General features: G+C 49.0%; 1 protein-coding gene across 4 annotated transcripts in view; it reads right to left on the reverse strand.

Moving 5' to 3' along the window:
- Positions 1-6777, reverse strand: part of SLC8B1 (solute carrier family 8 member B1) — a 30762-nt gene extending 23985 nt beyond the window's left edge. For 3 of the 4 annotated variants that reach the window (XM_081253417.1, XM_081253418.1, XM_081253415.1), the window contains exons 1-3: positions 6582-6777; positions 6030-6184; positions 5150-5399 (exon numbers count right to left, since the gene is read on the reverse strand). In XM_081253417.1, the coding sequence (XP_081109543.1) occupies positions 5150-5317 (168 nt within the window). In that variant the 5' untranslated portion in view covers positions 5318-5399; positions 6030-6184; positions 6582-6777. The remainder of the gene's footprint in view (positions 1-5149; positions 5400-6029; positions 6185-6581) is intronic. The other variant, XM_081253416.1, reaches the window with a different exon arrangement.
- Between the last annotated feature and the right edge of the window lie 13040 nt (positions 6778-19817).

A 19817-nucleotide genomic window follows, 5' to 3' on the forward strand; every position in this document is an offset into this window, starting at 1 on the left:
TGCATGCCCTGCTGAAAGGCATCCAAGTTATAAAATGAAAGAAAACCCCTCCCCACACTGCCCAAAACCAAAATCATAGCAGCTAGACAAGCCCGTGGGCCGTCAGTTTTCAATCCTATACCAGTAAGACTGGTATGGGAGACAGGGTCCGCTGAGAGGAAAGGCAGTCCTGGGTCTGAGACCCAGCTCTGCCACCAGCTGGCTGGGTGACCTTCAGCAGCCCCTTTAAGGGGTCTGGGCCTTGTTTTCCTCACCTACAGAGCCGTGTTCATCAAACCCACTCTGGCCACTGGCATCTTGGTGCTACATATGTTTTGTTAAGTGCTTCTCCACACTCCCTTTATTATTGAATATCAGAACGCACACTATCAAAGTCCACACTGGCTCCATTAAGAAGCCAAACAATTAAACAACTCCAATATTAAGGGGACAATTTTAAATCGTTTCCATTTCGTTAGTTGGGGCCCAACAAGAAAGGCTTGGGGGCTTCCCTGGTGGCGCAGTGGTTAAGAATCCGCCTGCCAATGCAGGGGACACAGGTTCGAGCCTTGGTTCGGGAAGATCCCACGTGCTGCAGAGCAACTAAGCCCATGCGCCACAACTACTGAGCCTGTGCTCTAGAGCCCGCGAGCCACAACTACTAAGCCTGTGCTCTAGAGCCCGCGAGCCGCAACTACTGAGCCCGCGTGCCAAAACTACTGAAGCCCGCATGCCTAGAGCCTGTGCTCCGCAACAACAGAAGCCACCGCAATGAGAAGCCTGCGCACCGCAACGAAGAGTAGCCCCCGCTTGCCGCAACTAGAGAAAGCCCGTGCACAGCAACGAAGACCCAATGCAGCCAAAAATAAATAAATAAAAATATTTTTTAAAACTAAGAAATTAACATTGGTACAATGCCATTAATTAAACTATAGTAGGATTAAAAAAAAAAAGGGCTCAGGTTTTCCCTACCTAGATGCCCTCTCCAAATGTTGTTACTTGCAGCCAATGGCACCTCCTTGTGCAGGTGCATGGGCAGTATGGGGATGGCTTGGGGGACGAGGGGGCTGGGAGGGACATGTGGACTCACAAGCTCCTGGTTCATCCTGGCTGAATAGTGGTCCCCAAAGATGTCCAGGTCCTAATCCTCAGAGTCTGTGGATATGCGACCTTACATGGCAAAAGGGACTCTGGCAGGGGTGATTGAGGGTCTTGAGATGGGGGGATTGTCCAGAATTATCTGGCGGCCTTTAAATGTAATCAAAAGGGTTTTTTTTTTAAGAGGGAGGTGGGAGTGCCCGAGTCACAGAAAGAGATGTGATGGAAGCATAGGTCAGAGGGTCAGAGAGAGAGACTAAGAGAGATGCTAGGCCGGTGGCTTTGAAGATGAAGGAAGGGGCCACAAACTAAGGAAGGAATGCAGGAAGCTTCTAGAAGCTGGAAAAGGCAAGGCAATGGAACTTCCCCTGGAGCCTCCAGAAGGAACACGGTCCTGCCCACACCTTGATTTTAGTCCAGTGAAACCCATTTTGGGCTTCTGACCTCCAGATAACAAATGTGTGCTGTTTTAAGCCACTACGTTTGTAATAATTTGTTACAGCAGCAACAGGAAACTCAAACACTCATCTAGAGTCAGTTAACTGCAGACACTAAAGTACTCTCAAAGACTTCTCATATTCTTAGCCTCATTTGATCAGCCCCCCAAAGAGGCACTGTAGATGTGACCTGGGGCTACAATTCCACTCTCCTACGTCCTGTAGCTACACCTCCTCCTATTTTCCCAACCCTGCAGCTGGACCCCACCAGGGCAAGTTTTCAAAGGGGTGGAAAAATCACAGGACTCTCACCAGGACACCAACCCAGGAGCAGAAAATGAACACTGCCATTTCCCAAAGGCCCCATGGCCTTGTGACAACTGCTCAGCAAGGCTGGGTGGTACAGTGCTTATGAGGACAGGGCTCTGGAACCAGGCTAGGTTCAAATTCTGCTTCCCTACTCACAGCTGTGTGACTTTGGACAACTCACGTAACTTCTCTGTGCCCCAGTTCCCTCCTTTATAAAATGAGGCGGGGGTCGGCAAACTCTTTCTATAAAAGGCTAAACATTTTCCCCTCTGCAGGCCAGACAGTCTCTGTTGAAACCATTCCACTCTGCTTTGTCGTGTGTAAGTATCACCTGCAATAATAAACAGGCATGACTGTATTCCAATAAAACTGGACTTACGGACACCGAGGTTCAAATTTCACATAGTTTTCATGTGTCACTTAATAGTGTTCTTTTAAAAAATGTTTTCAGCCATTTGAAAATATAACCCGTTCTCAGCTCCTGGACTACAAAACCCAGCAGTGGACCTTATTTGACCTGTGGGCTGAAGTTTGCCGACTCCTGAAATGAAGGATTAAATGAGTTAATCCATGTGCTTAGAACAGTGCCTGGTACACAGTCAGTGCTCAGTAAAATGAGCTTTGATTACTCTTTTTTCCAGAGGGGAAAACTGAGACTAAAGAGCTCCCTGCACCTGTTAGCTTGGGCCCCTCCGCCCCGCTAAGGGTCAGCCCCAAATGTCCAGCCTCGGTCAGATCTGTCTTAAGTGGAGATTTTTTTCCAGACCCTCCTCCTTCCGGAAAGGAGTGTCCTGGAACCACTGGGCCCTGGTGGTCTGATGCCAAACCTGTCCCTGGCCCTCCGAGGCCACACTTGGGCCAGCCCGGGCTTAGGGCATGGGGCACTGGGTGGCCCAGCAGAACCCTGTCTTCTACTTCCCCTCCAAAAATCTTAATGTGGGCCCCTTCCCAAAGCTGCCACCAGCATCCCACCGGATCGTTTTGCCAGCCTACTCTCTGCCTCCGCCCTTACAGTTGATTTTCCCACAGCAGCCAATGGGATCCTTGTAAAAACTGAAATCAGATCACGTCCCTCCTGGGTTCTAAATCCTACTATGGCTCCCGTCTTACCCCTAGGAACGGGCCAACTTCGCACAGCGGTCCACACAGCCCCAGGCGATCTGGCCTCCATTACCTCTCCTGTCTCCTCTCTCATCCCTCACCCCCTAGCTCACTGTTGCCGAGGCCTCTCAAAGTTTGTTTGTGACACGTCATTCTGCTCTCGCCTCAGGGCCTTTGCACCTGCTGTTCCCCCAGATCTTTGCAAAGCTTCAGGTCTCTGTCCTCGGAGAAGCCTTCCCTGACAGCCTGAGGCAAAGCGGCTACCCCTCTCCATCTCACTCCATCACATCCCACCCTGTTTTGTTCTCCTCATCACCCAGTGAAATCCTGTGGATTTACCTGTTGACCTGTTTCTCATCTGTGTCCCCCACTAGAGTATAAGCTCCACGAGGGCAGGAACTGAGCTTATCTGCTCCCTGATTTACCCCTCACGTGTGGCACTGTTCCTGGCACGTAATAGGTGCTCAATAAATATTTGTTGAACGAGTGACTATGCAAAAGCACCTAGGTGAGGAGTGGGTGGCCTTTCCCAGCCTGCAAGCTGGCCAGACAGCAGCTGGCCAGAGGCTGGCGGGACTTCCAGGAGGACAGCCACCTGTGTCGGTCCTGGGAGGCAAGTGAACCAGAGGGGAGGGGTCTGGATTCAGCATGAGGAAGCCACGAGTTCACATCCTGGCTCTGTTACTTCCCTCGTGGCCAACGTCCCCTCGCTGAACCTCAGAGTCCTCACCTATAGCACAGAGATAATCACACTCATCTCAGGGGTTTGGGTGCAGGACTTGATGAGCTTGCTGGCCTAAGTGCTCAATAACTCAGAGAGATTATCTGACACAAGCCACAGTTAACCCCCGTTTTCCTGCCCCCAAGAGGCAGCGGTCAATTTTATAACCACAGTAACCACAGATCACTTGCCCATCTGTAAAATAGGCATAATTACCTGTCTGTCTGCCTCGAATGATGGGCATGAAGGTACTCTGCAGCCCCAGAAAGTTGCTGTGGGCGCTAAGCACTCTCAGCTGTCAGTTCAAGGGGGGAGGAGTTTGTTACTCCGTTTGTTCTCTCACCCAAGAGAATAAAAGGAGAGAACTCCAGCCCCGTGCAGCCGGGGGTCATCTTGAGCAGTCTCCTGCCTTCAGATTTTCACTCTGGATCCAATGTGACCTCTCCGCCCCTTACAGACATCAGAACAGAATGACGCAAGTTCCGTTTGGCCTGTCTCAACGGCCCAAACCTCCCTGTCTCGGGAGGAAGCCTCCTTGCTCTCACCAAGCGTCCCCACTGCTTCTCCCTCCGTTCATACAAGTCAGTGGCACTACCATCCTCCTCCACCCCCCGCACCGCTAAGGCCAGAAACCTGGAGCCATCCTTGACGCCTCTCTTTCTTCCACCACCGTGCCCCTCCGTCTAAGCCATCAGCATACCCTGCTTGCTGTACCTCCAATACTTCCTCCAAATCCCACCACTTCTTTCCTATCTCCCACTACCACCATCACCTGGCGAACTGCAGGAGCCTTCCCACTGTTCTCCCCGCTGCCACCCTCAACCCTCTCAATCCATTCTCCCCAGAGAAGCCAGAGACATCCCTTGAAGAAATAAATCACATCTTGACATCCCCCTGCTTAAAACCTTCCACTGGCTCCCCACTGTCATAAAACAAATCTCACCTCCCAGCCTCAGCCTATAAGGCCTTTTGTAATCTGACCACCACTACATCTCCATCCCCATTCTTAACTCTCCCCCTCACTCACCCTGTTCCAGCCACTCTGGCCTCCTCACAGCTCCAGAAACTAAGTTTGTCCCTGCTTCAGGGCCTTTGCACGTGCCTTTCTCTCCACCTGGAATGTTCTTCCTTCTGATGTCTGTGTAAGTGGCTTCCTTTCTCCATTCAGGTCTTGGCTCAAAGGTCCCTTCCTCACAGAGGCTATCTGTGACCCCCCAAGCTGAAACAGTTGGAAATACTCCTTCTTCCTCATAGCCCCCACCCGCCAATATCACTTTATCCTATTATTTGCTGAGCACGGAGCATCTTACCACCTGAAATTTACATGCTTACTTCTTTATCCACCCTCCTAAGAGACTGCTGGCTCCGTGAGGGCAGGGATTTTTGTCTACAGTATACATGCCCTGGCATAGCCCAAGGTTTAGCTCAGTGCCTGCTACACAGTAGATGCTCAATGAATACTTGATTGGCTGAATACACCCCCCACCTGATGCCAGTTTCTTGCCTGGACACTCACGTCTACCACGGGGCTCTGGTTCACACCCGAGGCTGGAAACTGGGAGCTAATGCGGGTCCCTGCAGATGGGCCCCCGGCCCCCGACACTGTCTCCACCATCAGCAGCACACAGAGCCAGCGGAGCACCCAGTACAGATTCAGCAGTCCTCTGGCCATCAGCCCCCAAGGGGCCTGGCCTTCACTCTCCGCTTCCCCTTCTGTCGTGTTTCAGTTCCAAACAGCTGGCACCTCTAGTGGCCTGTAGGGTAGGGGTGAGAAAGAGGGACAGTGTCACTGAAGACTGCAGGACCCAACAGGAGGGGCCTGAAAACTTTTTCAGCTGAAGAACTGCCCCTCCTCCTACCCACACCAAAGGAAAGCCCAGGTGGGAGCCCACATTCTGGATGGGCCTGACTCATTTAGCATGCAGATTAGATAGCCCTTCGTCCTGAATCCCCAGTAGTGTTTCCATGGAAACCTAGGCTAATAACTCCTCTGATGGGGAAATCAAGGCCCAGGAGGAAGTGAATTGCTCAAAGTCACACAGCCTGTCAGCAGCAGAGCTGGGCTGGACTTTAGCATCTGACTTTTTCCCTCAACACCAGGGAAAAACCAGCTTTGTTTTTCTTCCAAAGAAATTAAACTGGAAAGAGAAAAAAAAAAGTCCTCGGGACACGCATTTTCTTCTTTGGCTCTTCCACAGGTTGTAGTTGAGCATGTTTTGTTTTGCCTTCAGGAAAAGCAAAGCCCAGAAAACAACAAAGCCCAGATTTACCAACGTTTTTCGGTAAATCTTCGCTCAACGTCCTGGCGGGGGCAGGAGGGGGAGGACGCGGCTCTGGGGGAAGAAAAGGGGGCAGAAGGGCCTGTCTCAGCACTCTTTCCTCACCTGTTGACAGGCTCTTCCCTCCTGCTGTTCTCTGTAACTGCACTTGGCACTGACTTGGAACCGGACACTCCAGGTCTGCAGTACAGTCTCAGCCACTAACGAGCTGTGCGGCCTTGGGGAGGTCACTTCACGTCTCTGAGCCTCTGATTCCTCATCTGTAAAAGGAAGACAAATGCTGGCGCATCAGAGCAAACGATAAGGGCCGAATAAGGGCTCGCGCCTCAGGTGTTCCCAACTTGAGGATCAGCACCTGTCTCCTATTTATTTATTGGCCGCCGATTTCTCGCACTCATTCACAAGGGGGCATTTATGCAGCGCTTCACGTGCGCCTGTCCGAGGTCAGGAGTTCAGACGCTCAGATCTGCACACCCGACAGGAAGGGGCAGGGGCAGGAAATTGGGGCTGCGATCACTTTTGCGGCTGCACTTTCTAGGTGCCAGACCACGGGAACGTCAATGTGCTCCGTTTCCCAATCCGGGCGGATGTTGAGAAGCTGAACTCCGGGCGCCAGTCCTCCCGCGGCGCCCAGGCGGGCGGGGAGGTTCCTCTTACCTTGCGAGGAGCCTCGGACCAGCAAACTCCGCACCTCGACCCCGCCGGGCTTCGCGGCCTTTCCAGTCCCTGCCCACCGGCCCGAGCCGCCCGAACTTCTGCTCCTGACGCCGAGAGCCCAGGGTTCCCGCCTGCGGGAGCGCCCGAGTCTGCTCCAGCCGCTCAGCCCTGGCTCGGCCCCAGCTAGCCCCGCGCCGGCCTCGCCCCGGCCTCGCCCCTTACACAACCCCGCCCAGAGGACACGCCCCCAAGGGCTCGTCCCGCCTCTTCCCTTAAAGGCACAGGCTCACTCGAGGTCTGTCGGTTCTGTTTTCGCCGCTAAAGCAGAAGCTGAGATGAAACCTGGTGGGTATAAACAGTAGGAGGCCGGAGAGGTACAGTGTAGGGTGAAACTAGAGGGTTCTATTCCCGAGGGACGGGTGGGTGAGACGGCGTCCAAATGCTTCTGGTAATCAGTGGTGATAAGAAGTATTTGAGGGGCTTCCCTGGTGGCGCAGTGGTTGAGAGTCCGCCTGCCGATTCAGGGGACGCGGGTTCGTGCCCCGGTCCGGGAGGATCCCACATGCCGCGGAGCGACTGGGCCCGTGAGCCATGGCCGCTGAGCCTGCGCGTCCGGAGCCGGTGCTCCGCAACGGGAGAGGCCACAACAGTGAGAGGCCCGCGTACCGCAAAAAAAAAAAAAAAAAAAAAAAAAAAAGAGAATAAGTATTCGAGAAGATCCCAGGCAGGGAACGCTCCGCCTTACACACAAAAACTCTGGCTGTGCTGCCTCCCTTTGAGAGATCTCCCTAACTGGGTTCAGCATTTCCCTCTAGCAGGGTGGCTTTTAAAAGAAGAATATGGCAGGGAATTCCCCGGCGGTCCAGTGGTTAGGACTCCGCGCTTCCACTACAGGGGGCACGGGTTCGATCCCTGGTTGGGGAATTACGGTCCCGCAAGCCGCGCAGCGGGGCTGAAAAAGAAAAAAAGAAGAAGATGGCAAATAGGTCAAAACAAGGGAGTTAGTCGATCTATTCGCCCTGACGGATATAGCCCCCCCCTCCCCAGTTTCCTAGCCTCCGGGGGGAGTTCTGGTCGCCTCCGTCTTTCCTTCTGTTGGGGTCGGGGAGGGCACCGAGGCTGGCACTGGGGATGCTGAGGCTGAGGTCACGCTCCTCCTCCTCCAGCAGCCCCGCCCCTACCTCCACAGTTTCCACGCATCTAATCCCACCACCTCCCTCTCTCAAAGTCCGTCCTGCTTCCTCATCACCTTCAGCACCGAGGCCCAGCTCTGAGCCCTCTGAAGGGCGATCGAGGCCCTTCAGCGTCCAGTCCTAGCACACCTTTCCGACTTCATCTTTTATCCCCACCTCCTCCCCTTCCCACTCTAGCCCCGGAAGCGGGGGACTTACACACGGCCACACCACTGCTCCTTCTGAGCCCCTTGCCCGGGATGCCAGCCCTTCCTTTTTCTACCTGACAAACTCTTATTACTCATGTGCCAGGCCCAGCTCAAAAGCTACCATCTCTGGGTGGTCTTCCACCCTCCTCCCTGCCAGCCCCGCCTTCCTTACCTTCCGAGCACTCTAGTTCCCCACCCTAGAGAGGACAACTGTGGTCTCTGTGGTGACCACCAACACTGTGGTCTAGAGCACGATATCTTTGGAATCTCGGCATATAGATTATAGTGATTATTACAGAGTATAGCCGTGAGTATTACAGTGAGTGTCCACGTGCTTGTCCCATTTAATAGCCCTGTGGGGTGAGGGCTACCGAGATCCCCGTTTCACAGAGAAGGGAAATCGAGGTTCAAGGAGATGAAGCGACCTGTCCCCAGGACACCCACCAGGAAGTGGCAAAGATTTGCACCTAGGTCTGTGTGACCCCAAGTGAGTCCCCTTCACCACCACGGGCTGAGTGTCCTACATCACTCAGAGGTAAGGCTGGATCTGTCTGACATTCAGCCCCCCTATTCAGAAGGCCCACGGCCTGGGTGATGTCAACTGAAAAAAATGCACAACAGTTGAGTCTTGGTTTTATTGGGACCTTACTGAGGACTATAGTCAGAGAGATAGCATCTCAGAAAGCTCAGAGGAACTGCTCCGAAGAGGTCAGGGAGAAGCCAGTATATATATAAAGTGTTTGGCTGGGAAATACATGTAGTCAAGCATACATCTCGGTAAAAGATGACTGCTAATCACAAAAAAACAGACATCTCAAGTTAATGATTTTAGTGCTTTCCTATGGATGGGAAGATGCAGGAATCTGGGGTCATTGAAATCCTTCCCTAGGTATGCATGTTGACCATCTAGAGGCCATATATCCAAAACACAGAATACTTCTGTTTTTCTCCATCCTGAATTCCCCTCAGGGTATAACTGGAGGAGGGCAGCTATAGCAGCTGATGACCTGATCCTTGTAGAACTGGAATGACAGGCAACATTTTTTCTTTACAACTTAAAAATAATAAAATGGACAAACAAATGCCCTCCATTCAGGTTAAAAAACAGAGCTATCAGAACCTTAGGGGTCCCTGAAATCACTATCAACCTGCTGACTGTGTAAATCACTCCATCACTATAAGTGTAAAACTTTGTTTTATATACATATTTATTCACACATATAATGTATATAATGTATCCTCTATAAGATAGTATTTATATATAATACACATAATAAATACATTATAATGTATAATATATAAAATGTTATAATCTATGATATATATTATATATGATTATATATACTATAGATTATATAGTATATATAATATATATATATTATATATATTATAATATATATATTATATGTAGATTATATAGATTATATAGATATAATCTATATCTATATAAATATAATCTATATATAATCTATATAGATTTTATATACCTATTTATATAGCTTTACCACTATATAAGTATTCCTAAGCAATGACTTTTGCTTTGCCTGTCTTTGAAGTTTATATAAATCAGCGCTTCCCTGGTGGCACAGTGGTTAAGAATCTGCCTGCCGATACAAGGGACACGGGTTCAATCCCTGGCCTGGGAAGATCCCACATGCCACGGAGCAACTAAGCCCGTGTGCCACAACTACCAAGCCTGCGCTCTAGAGCCCGTGAGCCACAGCAAGAGAAGCCACCGTAATGAGAAGCCCGCGCACGGCAACGAAGAGTAGCCCCTGCTCGCCACAACTAGGGAAAGCCCCCACGACGAAGACCCAACGCAGCCAAAAATAAAAAAAGAAAGTTTAAATAAAAAGTTTATATAAAAGTTTATATAAATCAAATAGTGCTTTATATATTCTTATGTGACTTGCTTCTTTCTTGCACCATCCTGTTCGTGAGCTTCAACCCTGTCATCTATGTGGTGGCAGTTTGTGCATTTTCTGTGCTGTGTAATAAACAGTTCATGGCATGACTACATCAACGTTTATCTATCCATTTCTCTGTTGATGGATATATGTGTGTTGTTACCAGGTTTTTGCTACCGATGGCATCTTTTTACACATCTTCTGGTGCACTTGTAAAATAATTTTTCTAGGGCGTTGTGTCGGTCACTGTTCAACCAGAGAAACAACCCCAGTAGGAGACCCACGTTAAAAGGTCTGTCACGGCTTCCCTGGTGGTGCAGTGGTTGAGAGTCCGCCTGCCGATGCAGGGGACATGGGTTCACGCCCTGGTCCAGGAAGATCCCACATGCTGCCGTGCGGCTGGGCCCATGAGCCATGGCCGCTGAGCCTGTGCGTCCGGAGCCTGTGCTCCGCAACGGGAGAGGCCACAACATTGAGAGGCCCATGTACCACAAAAAAAAAAAAAAAAAAAAAGGTCTATCGCAAGGAATGGATTTATGGACTGTGGAGGCTGGCTAGGCAAGTCCGAAATTCACAGGATGGGCTGATTGGAAACTCGGAGGTACCAGCCATCCACAGGCAGAACTGCTTCTTCCAGGAAGACTCAGCTCTGCATATAAGGCCTTTGAACCAATTGGATCAGGCCCACCCAGATGATCTAGAATAGTCTCCCTTACATAAAGTCAACTGATTATGGACTTTAATCACATCTACAAAATCCCTTCACAGCAACACCTAGCTTAGTGCTTTTTAAAAAAGTTTTTATTTATTTATTTATTTATTTTTGGCTGCGTTGGGTCTTCGTTGCTGCACGCGGGCTTTCTCTAGTTGTGGCAAGCCGGGGCTACTCTTCGTTGCGGTTACACGGGCTTCTCCTTGTGGTGCCTTCTCTTGTGGCTCGCGGGCTCTAGAGTGCAGGCTCAGTAGTTGTGGTGCACGGGCTTAGTTACTCCGCATGTGGGATCTTCCTGGACCAGGGCTCGAACCCGTGTCCCCTGCATTGGCAGGTGGATTCTTAACCACTGCGCCACCAGGGAAGTCCCTAGCTTAGTGCTTATTGAATAACTGGGGACTGTAGCCCAGCCAAGTTGACACATAACACTGACCTTCACAGTTATAGACCCGGGAGTGGGATTGAAGCAAAAGGAGTCACAAGTGTGCATCTTTATACATGATATTTCATTTGTCACAAGTGTGTCTTTCCTTTCTTATTGGAAGGACAGAAAGAAAAGTTTGTTAAAGTCTGAAAATCAATAAAATAATGAAATTAACTCTGCCCTCCACCCCCTTCTAAGGACCCACCACACGCTAACCCTGCCCCTGCCCTGACTCAGATAACTAAAGTTAAGAGCAGGTATGTGCAAATACACACATACAAGAATTCTAACTTGGATTTCATGTCACTTTTGTAAAAAGTAGGCTCACATCGTTGACGTTGCTCTGTAACTTGCATTTTTAAAAATTAATAATGCTTCATGGGATCCTCTCATGCTGCTACATTTAAGTCTAAAATCATGCATTATAATAGTTGCTTGATATTCTATGGGATGAGGGAAGGTGCCATAACTTTGCAAACACTCCCACGTAGGTGGGTACTTGCTGTGTTTCTGGGTTTTGCCCCTTGTAAACACTGCTCCATACACATCCTTGAAGACATTTACCTTTGGTGAATATGCTTTAATTTCTGTAGGACAGAATCCTGAAAGTGGAAGGCAGATCAACAGGCATGCATATTTTAAATGTCAACAGCTGTAGCACGTCCCTTCCTTAAGAAGCTGTAGCAAGCCACAGTCCCACCAGCAATGTCCTATCAGGGAGAATCCATTTCCCTGCTTTCTCACCAGCAGTGATTTTTTTTTTCAACATCTTTACTGGAGTATAATTGCTTTACAATGTTGTGTTAGTTTCTGCTGTATGACAAAGTGAATCAGCTATACGTATATCCCCGTATCCCCTCCCTCTTGCGTCTCCCTCCTACCCTCCCTATCCCACCCCTCTAGGTGGTCACAAAGCACCAAGCTGATCTCCCTGTGCTGTTGTCCTCAAGTCCACTCTCTACGTCTGCGTCTTTATTCCTGTCCTGCCCCTAGGTTTGTCAGAACCCTTTTTTTTTTTTTTTAGATTCCATATATATGTGTTAGCATTCGGTATCTGTTTTTCTCTTTCTGACTTACTTCACTCTGTACGACAGACTCTAGGTCCATCCACCTCACTACAAATAGCTCAGTTTCGTTTCTCTTTATGGCTGAGTAATATTCCACTGTATAGATGTGCCACATCTTCTTTATCCGTTCATCTGTCGCTGGACACTTAGGTTGCTTCCACGTCCTGGCTGTTGTAAATAGAGCTGCTGTGAACATTGTGGAACATGAGTCTCTTTGAATTATGGTTTTCTCAGGGTATATGCCCAGTGGTGGGGTTGACCAGCACGGATTTTTTAACAGTTGGGTTACTTCTTACCAACACAATGGGTAAAGAATACTTTCTCGTCACTGCTTTTTTTTTTTTTTTTTTTTTTTAATTTCTTTTAAGGCTAAGTTTTATTTATTTATTTATTTATTTATTCATTCATTCATTCTTGGCTGCGTTGGGTCTTCCTTGCTCTGCACGAGCTCTCTCTAGCTGCAGCGAGCGGGGTCTTTTCATTGCGGGGGCTTCTCCTGTTGCGGAGCACGGGCTCCAGGCACGCGGGCTTCAGTAGTTGTGGCATGCGGGCTCAGTAGTTATGGCTCACAAGCTCTAGAGCGCAGGCTCAATAGCTGTGGCGCACGGGCCCGGTTGCTCCGCGGCATGTGGGATCCTCCCGGGCCAGGGCTCGAACCCGTGTCCCCTGCATTGGCAGGCAGATTCCCAACCACTGTGCCACCAGGGAAGTCCTCGTCACTGCTTTGATCTGTATGTTCCCCTGTTGGCAAAGCTGACAAGTTTCCATCGGCTTTTAGCAACTATTTGCATTTTCTTCTCCGTGAAATGTCAGCTCCCATGCTTCGAGTATTTTTCTATGGGGCCGTTGCCATTGTGCCGTTAGCAAAATTGCCAGTTTGGGTGGGACTCTGAACATTAAAGCAGCTCCCATTTTGTGGCCCCCATAGGCAGCAGGTAAGAATTAAGTCTTTGGATCAGCGAGATCCATGTCCCCTGCTCACTTGAGTTTGTGCCTGGGGGAAGTTATCTCTCTTCTTGGAGTCCAGTCTTCTATCTTTAAAATGTGGTTAAGGGTTTCCTGGCTCTCTGAGGGTTGTTGATTTAAGGAGAAAGATTTAAGGGGAAAACACATGTCATGTGCCCGGCAAGTGGATGTCAGATGTCGTTATCAGGGGTCAAGTCTACAGGAACATGGAATTGCTCGGTGGCCACGTGCAGCACACCTGGGGTGCTTTGTCAGCAATAGCCACAGGGGGTCACAGGACCCTTAGAGAGGATCAAAGGCTGTGCACTGGGACAATGCTGTCCCAGCAGAAGGACCTGCTTCTTGCTGCCGGGGCCATCCCTGAGTAGGGCTTGGGTACCCTCTGCCCGGAAGCCCCATTCTCTTGAATGATGGGGACCTCAAAAACTGGCTGGAACAGGGTAGCCTCTAGACAGGGGCCCTTGTTGGGTGGGGGGAGCAGAGAGCACAGGCCAGGATCCTGAGTATGTAAGGTCTGCCCCTTTGCCGGGGGACCCATAGCAAGCTCCCATGTCTTCCTGGCTTCTGTAGTGCCTGGCACTGCACACAATCCTCTCAACAAGCCCAAATGATGTGAACGATTATTATCCCCTTTTTACTGGAGCTCACAGAGGTGAGGTCACTTCCCCAAGATCACGCAGCCAGCAAATGATGGAGCTGGGATTTGAACCCAAGTCTGTCTGAACCCCCAACTCCATGCTCCAAGCCGTTACCCCTCACAGTCTGGCTAATGAGAAATGTGACTGCCCTTGCTTCCAGTGGGTCAGTCCACAGTGAGGACATGGACCAAATGCCAATGGGAAGTGTCACCCAGAATTCTCCATGCAGCAGCTTTAGACAAGCACAGCGTGCTTAGAAGGCATTAATGCTAAAAAGTAACATTAACTGAGTGTTGTTTCAGGTGCTGTACAAGGGTCTTATTTAATCTCCTGGCAGCCCTATGAGGTGGTAGATCCTGTTCTTGGCCCCTTTATAGAGATGAATAAACTGAGGCACAGAATGGCACATCAGTTTGGCCAAGGATCCCCAGGGAATGAGGGTTGGAGTGGGGACAAAGGCCCAAATCTGTCTCTGCACTACCTTTCTGAGGGCGGCGAGAAATGTTACCATAATTGGGAAAGTAGTTTGGAATCGGTGGAGTGTGCCCTCTGGGGGTGGCCACTATGGGCAGCGTCCACAGTGCTGCGGAACTGAGTTCAAATCCCCGCTTTGACATTTCCTGGTTGTGTGACCTGGGCAAATCATTTCACCTGCTTGTACCTCAGTCTCCCCACCTGTAAAATGCGGGTAGGCATAGTGGGGACTTCTTGGGTAGCTGTGAGGATTCCGTAATAGAAAGTGTTCACAGGTTATGATTGACAATGATGCTTACTAATGTCAAGGGAGTGTCCCTTTCCAGAGATGGGAAGGGAACGAGCGTGCCCGCTCTGGTCCAGCTCACCAAGGGTATGGGGAGTGGTGGAAGGGCACTCTCAAAGCTTTAGAAAGTCACTTTGGGGCCAATCAAGGACATCCCATTATCTCAAGCAACTCTCTTCCCTGGCCTCCTTTATGTTTTTCCAAGACCACAACCGCCAGGACGTGTCAGAGCAGCCCAGTCTGCCTCCCCCGTCATGACGGTGACCACTTACCACACCTTGGCCCATCTCCCCCAAACCCTGCCTTTCTCATACCCTTCACTCCCCAGCTCAGAAACCACCCATGGCTCTCCGAGGCTCCCAGAGCTCACTGTCCACCATCTACCTTCAACCTACTCTTCCGAACTACCTCCCACTCTCATCCTCCGTTCACAGCCAGTCCACAAGCACACGCTCTGCAGGTGCCGAGCTCTGAGCCAGGCTCGGGGCAGGGAGAAAGCTGAAGATGGGACCTGTCATCGGATCCAGCCAAGCCGGTTTACTCCCTGCCCCAGAATCAGCCTTGTAGAGGCTACACCCATTGCTGGGAATGCCCTCCCTTCTCTTTGATTCTAACCCTAACTCTATCCAAAGTTAGAAACGACAGAAACCAGCTGTGGGAAACCAGAGTGTGATCGATTTAACCTACCATTGCTTAAAGATGTAGATGCAGACACTGACCTATGAATAGACATAGGGATATAGACATATATAGAGAAACATATGGGTAGACAAATGGATATACTTACAGGCATATAAATAGGCATACACCTACTATGATCCCACCAGCAATGTACATGAGTTCCAACTTCTTCACATCCTCTCCAACTGTTATATTCTTTTTTCTTTTTAAAATTATAGCCATCCTAATTGACGTGAAGTGGTATTTCACTGTGGTTTTGATTTGCATTTCTCTAATGACTAATGACGTTGAGCATCTTTTCATGTACTTATTGGCCATTTGCAATATCTTCTTTAGAGAAATGTCTATTCAAGTCCCTTGCCCACCTTTTAATTGGGTTTTTGTATTTTTGTGGTTGAGTTGTAGGAGTTCTTTATATATTCTGGATTTTAAACCCTTATTAGATGTATTATTTGCAAATATTTTCTCCCATCGTGTGGGTTGTCTTTTTACTCTCTTGATGCTGTCCTTTGAGGCACGGAAGTTTTTAATCTAATGAAGTCCAATTCATCTTTTTCTTTTGTTACCTGTGCTTTTGGGGTCATATTTAAGAAACCATTGAAGTCCCCAACAGGGACTTCCCTGGTGGCGCAGTGGTTAAGAATCCACTTGCCAATGCAGGGCACACGGGTTCGAGCCCTGGTCCGGGAAGATCCCACATGCCTCGGAGCAACTAAGCCCGTGTGCCACAACTACTGAGCCTGTGTTCTAGAGCCCGCGAGCCACAACTACTGAAGCCTGCATACCTAGAGCCCGTGCTCCACAAGAGAAGCCACTGCGATGAGAAGCGTGCGCACCGCAACGAAGAGTAGCCCCACTCGCTGCAACTAGAGAAAGCCCCCGCACAGCAACGGAGACCCAATGCAGCCAAATATAAAGAAATTAATTAATTAATTAATTAAAAAAAAAGAAACCGTTGCCAAATCCAAGGTCATGCAAGTTTTCCTCTAGGCTTTCTTCTAACAGTTTTATAGTTTTAGCTCTTAAAATTTAGGTCCTTGGTCCACTTTGAGTTAATTTTTGTGTATGGTATAAAGAAGGGGTCCAACTTCATTCTTTCATGTGGATATTTAGTTTTCTCAGCACCATTTGTTGAAGAGAACATTTTTCTTCATTGAATGATCTTGGCACCCTTGTCGAAAGTCAATTGACCATAAATGTAAGGCTTTATTTCTGGGCTCTCCATTCTATTCTATTGGTCTATATGTCTATTCTTCTGCAAATACTACTCTGTTTTGATTACAGTCACTTTGTACCAGTTTTGAAATCTAGGTCCCTTGAAACCCCTTATGAATTCCAGGATGAGTTTTCCCATTTCTGTAATTAAAAAAAAAAAAAAAAACAGTTGGGATTTTGATAGGGATTGCACTGAATCTGTAATCTGTATATCCCTTTGGGTAGTATTGTTATCTTAACAATATTAAATCTCCCAATTCGTGAACACAACTCCATTTATTTTTTTTAGGATCTCCTGATTACCATTTTAATGGGGGATTCTTAAAAGTGGGAATGCCTACAGAACTCAAAGATTTGAATCCCTAATGGTCAAATTTGAGGTCGATGGGAAAGACTCATTTCTCTAATAGACACAGCATAGAATGATTTCAGAAATACCACAGATTACTTCAGTAGAATCTATCCGGTGTCCCTAGGCTTGGGGGAAGCCGAATTAAAAGACAAAAGTTGTTTCAGAGCCTTTGGTCTGCTTTTCCTTCTCTATTAGTGAGCAGTTAGCAAACAGTATGTGGAAATAATAGCTTGCTGAAAGATGCTTTATTGCATGGATCGTGACTCAAAATGAACCTCCGGCGATTGCACCACAGTGGCTTTAAGCATTCCTAACCATTTTCTAGGACTTTCCTGCTTTCTGCACAGGCTAGTTTAACTCTCTCAAAGACCACAAGATGGCAGCAAGAGCACGGCTACAAAGAGTTCAGGAGTAGAGGAAAAGATGGGTTGCACATGGTGGACCTGGGACTATGAGTGGGAAGCTGCCCGATGCCCATGGGTGGACACACTCAACGTAAGAGTTGCTATGGAATTGTTAGAATACCAACATTTTTCTATATTATACACCTGTAACTTATATAAAATTGTACATCAACTATACTTCAATTAAAAAAAAAGAAACAAAGCTTTACGTACAGAAAGGTGTGTTGTGGCCATTTTTCAAAAGGCAAAATCTTTTTCGAAAATGTTCAACAAAAGAGAATGACTACATTACATGCCTATGATGACTTATCCATATGATGGGATACAATGACATCCATATGACGGAATATTATGGTGTTTTCAAAGAACATGAGAAAGAACATGTCATTCTCATGATGACATGAGAAAGTACCCATGATTCCGTACTAAGTGGCAAAAGCGAGACACTCTATAAGCATGATGATTCCATCTTTGTAAATATAAATGTATTTGTATGGATGCATAGAAAAACAGATGGAAGGTTAACCGAGATCATTCCTGGGTGGTAGGGATCAGGGGTGACTTTTAGAAGTGGGTTTCATTTTTTTCAAAATTCTCTAATAAGCCTGAATTAAATGTATAATCTGAAAAAAATACACACACACACATACACACACACAAGAAAACCAGCATTTTCCTTTAATACTGCAGGTGGAGGAAATGAGGGGAAAATTAGGGATAGTAAAGATCTCTCTCCCTGCTCTCCACATCTCTCTCCCCCATGTGAAGACACACCAAAAAGGCAGCCACCTGCAAGGCAGGAGGAGAGCCCTCGCCAGCTGTTCCCCAGTTATAGCCTTTTATAATAAGCTGGTAATCTAGTAAGTAAACTGCTCTTCTGGTTCTGGGAACCATTCTAGAAGATTACTGAGCCTGAGGAGGGGGTCGTGGGAACCCCCGATTTATAACTGGTTGGTTAGAAGTACCAGAGGCCTGGACCCTGAAGTGGAGGTGGCGGCCGTACTGTGGGACTGAGCCCCTCACCCGTGGCGTCTGACATGGACTCCGGGTAGAGAGGGTTAGGATTGAATTGAGTTGTGGGACACACAGCTGGTGTCGGAGAATTGCTCAGTGTGAGAAAATCTCCCCACTCCCAATCTGGTGTCAGAAGTATTGGGAATTCTCTGGTGGTCCAGCGGTCGGGACTTGGCACTTTTGCTGCCAAGAGCCCAGGTTCGATCCCTGGTCGGGGTATTGGGGCCCTACCAGCCGTGCAGCACAGCCAAAAAAAAAAAAAAAGAAGCACTGGGACTGGTGTCAGAAATACTGAAGGCCGAGGAAAAAAAGAGTTTTCCCGCTTACATGTGAGTTGCCTTCCCTGGACACAGGCTGGGTAGGCGTGGAGTGACTGGTCCCAGAGCGGGGGAGGCCAATTCCCCTGTGGGCCCAGGCCCCGAGCTGCTTACCGCCACCTGCCCGTGAGGCAGCAGCTGCTGAAACAAACGATCACACGTTTAGTGGCTCAAGACCACGCAAGTTCATCAGCTCACAGTTCCGTGGTCAGAGGCCCAGCGCGCCTGGCTGGTGTCTCTGCTCTGGGCGGCACAAGGCTGAAATCAAGGCGCTGGCTGGGCTGCGTTCCTTACCTGCAGGCTCTAGGGAGGGTCTGCCTACAGGTCACTCCGCTCGTTGGCTGAGTCCAGGTCCACGTGACTGCAGGACGGAGGTTCCTGTTTCCCTGCGGCTGTCAGCTCCTAGAAGCCTAGAATATTCCCTGACTCGGCCCTTCGAGCCGGCAACAGCGGCTCAGATCCCCCACCTGCCTCTTCTTCAGCTGAATCTCTCTGGCTTCAGGTGGGGCTGCTTCTCTGCTTTTAAGGGCTCGCGGGATTAGATTGGACCCACCTGAACCCACCTGAATAACTCAGGATCATCTCCCCATCTCCAGGTCCTTAATCACATTTTCAAAGTCCCTTTGCCACATAAGGTAACATATTCACAGGTTCCAGGGACTAGGATGCGGACATCTTTGGGGGGTAATTATTCCAGCTACCACACCCCCTTCTTGCTTTCCCAGGTCTCTTGTGGTTTGTGGCAGTTTCCCCTCTCGCTGTCAGAGCTCATAGGCGTCACCCACTGGCTATCTTGTTCTCCCATTATTCTGGCATCACCATGGCCAAGCCCTGGGGAGGGATCCCTTTTCCTGACCAGCACCCCCAGCACAACAGCTGAGACTTCTCCCTTTTCCGGGTGATGACTTCCTGCTCCATCAACTGGAGCCTTGTCCCTCAGAACATGAGAAGTTCTCCTTTGCAGTTCCCAGCCTGGCCCTATAACAAAGGGAAGGTAACTTGGATTCTGTACCTCTTTGAGGATCTTCATCCGCAGCGAGCATGATGGACACCGTTGGTGCTCAGATGGAACCCTCTTGGTTGGGTTGGGTTGAGCTGGGTTCAGTTACTGGGATCATCACATCTTGCTCCCTGTGCCAACTTCTTCCCTCCAGGTCTACACCCCACTCAGAGTGGACCCAGGCCAGTTCACACAGGGTGGCCCCAGGAGAGCAAGCGTGAGAGAGAACGAGATATAAAGAACTTTCTTCACCTTTCCCTGGCTGAGGTTCATCCCATGCACTGATGAGAAGAAATAGAACCAAAGAGTGATAACATTTTACCCACTCAGATTTGACCAAACACAGCTGGAGAAGCCTCAGGTCACAGCAGCCAATACCCTCCAGGATGCAGGCTCCA

Source organism: Mesoplodon bidens, assembly GCF_964165515.1.
Source record: "Mesoplodon bidens genome assembly, chromosome: 13".
Classification (NCBI taxonomy): domain Eukaryota; kingdom Metazoa; phylum Chordata; class Mammalia; order Artiodactyla; family Ziphiidae; genus Mesoplodon; species Mesoplodon bidens.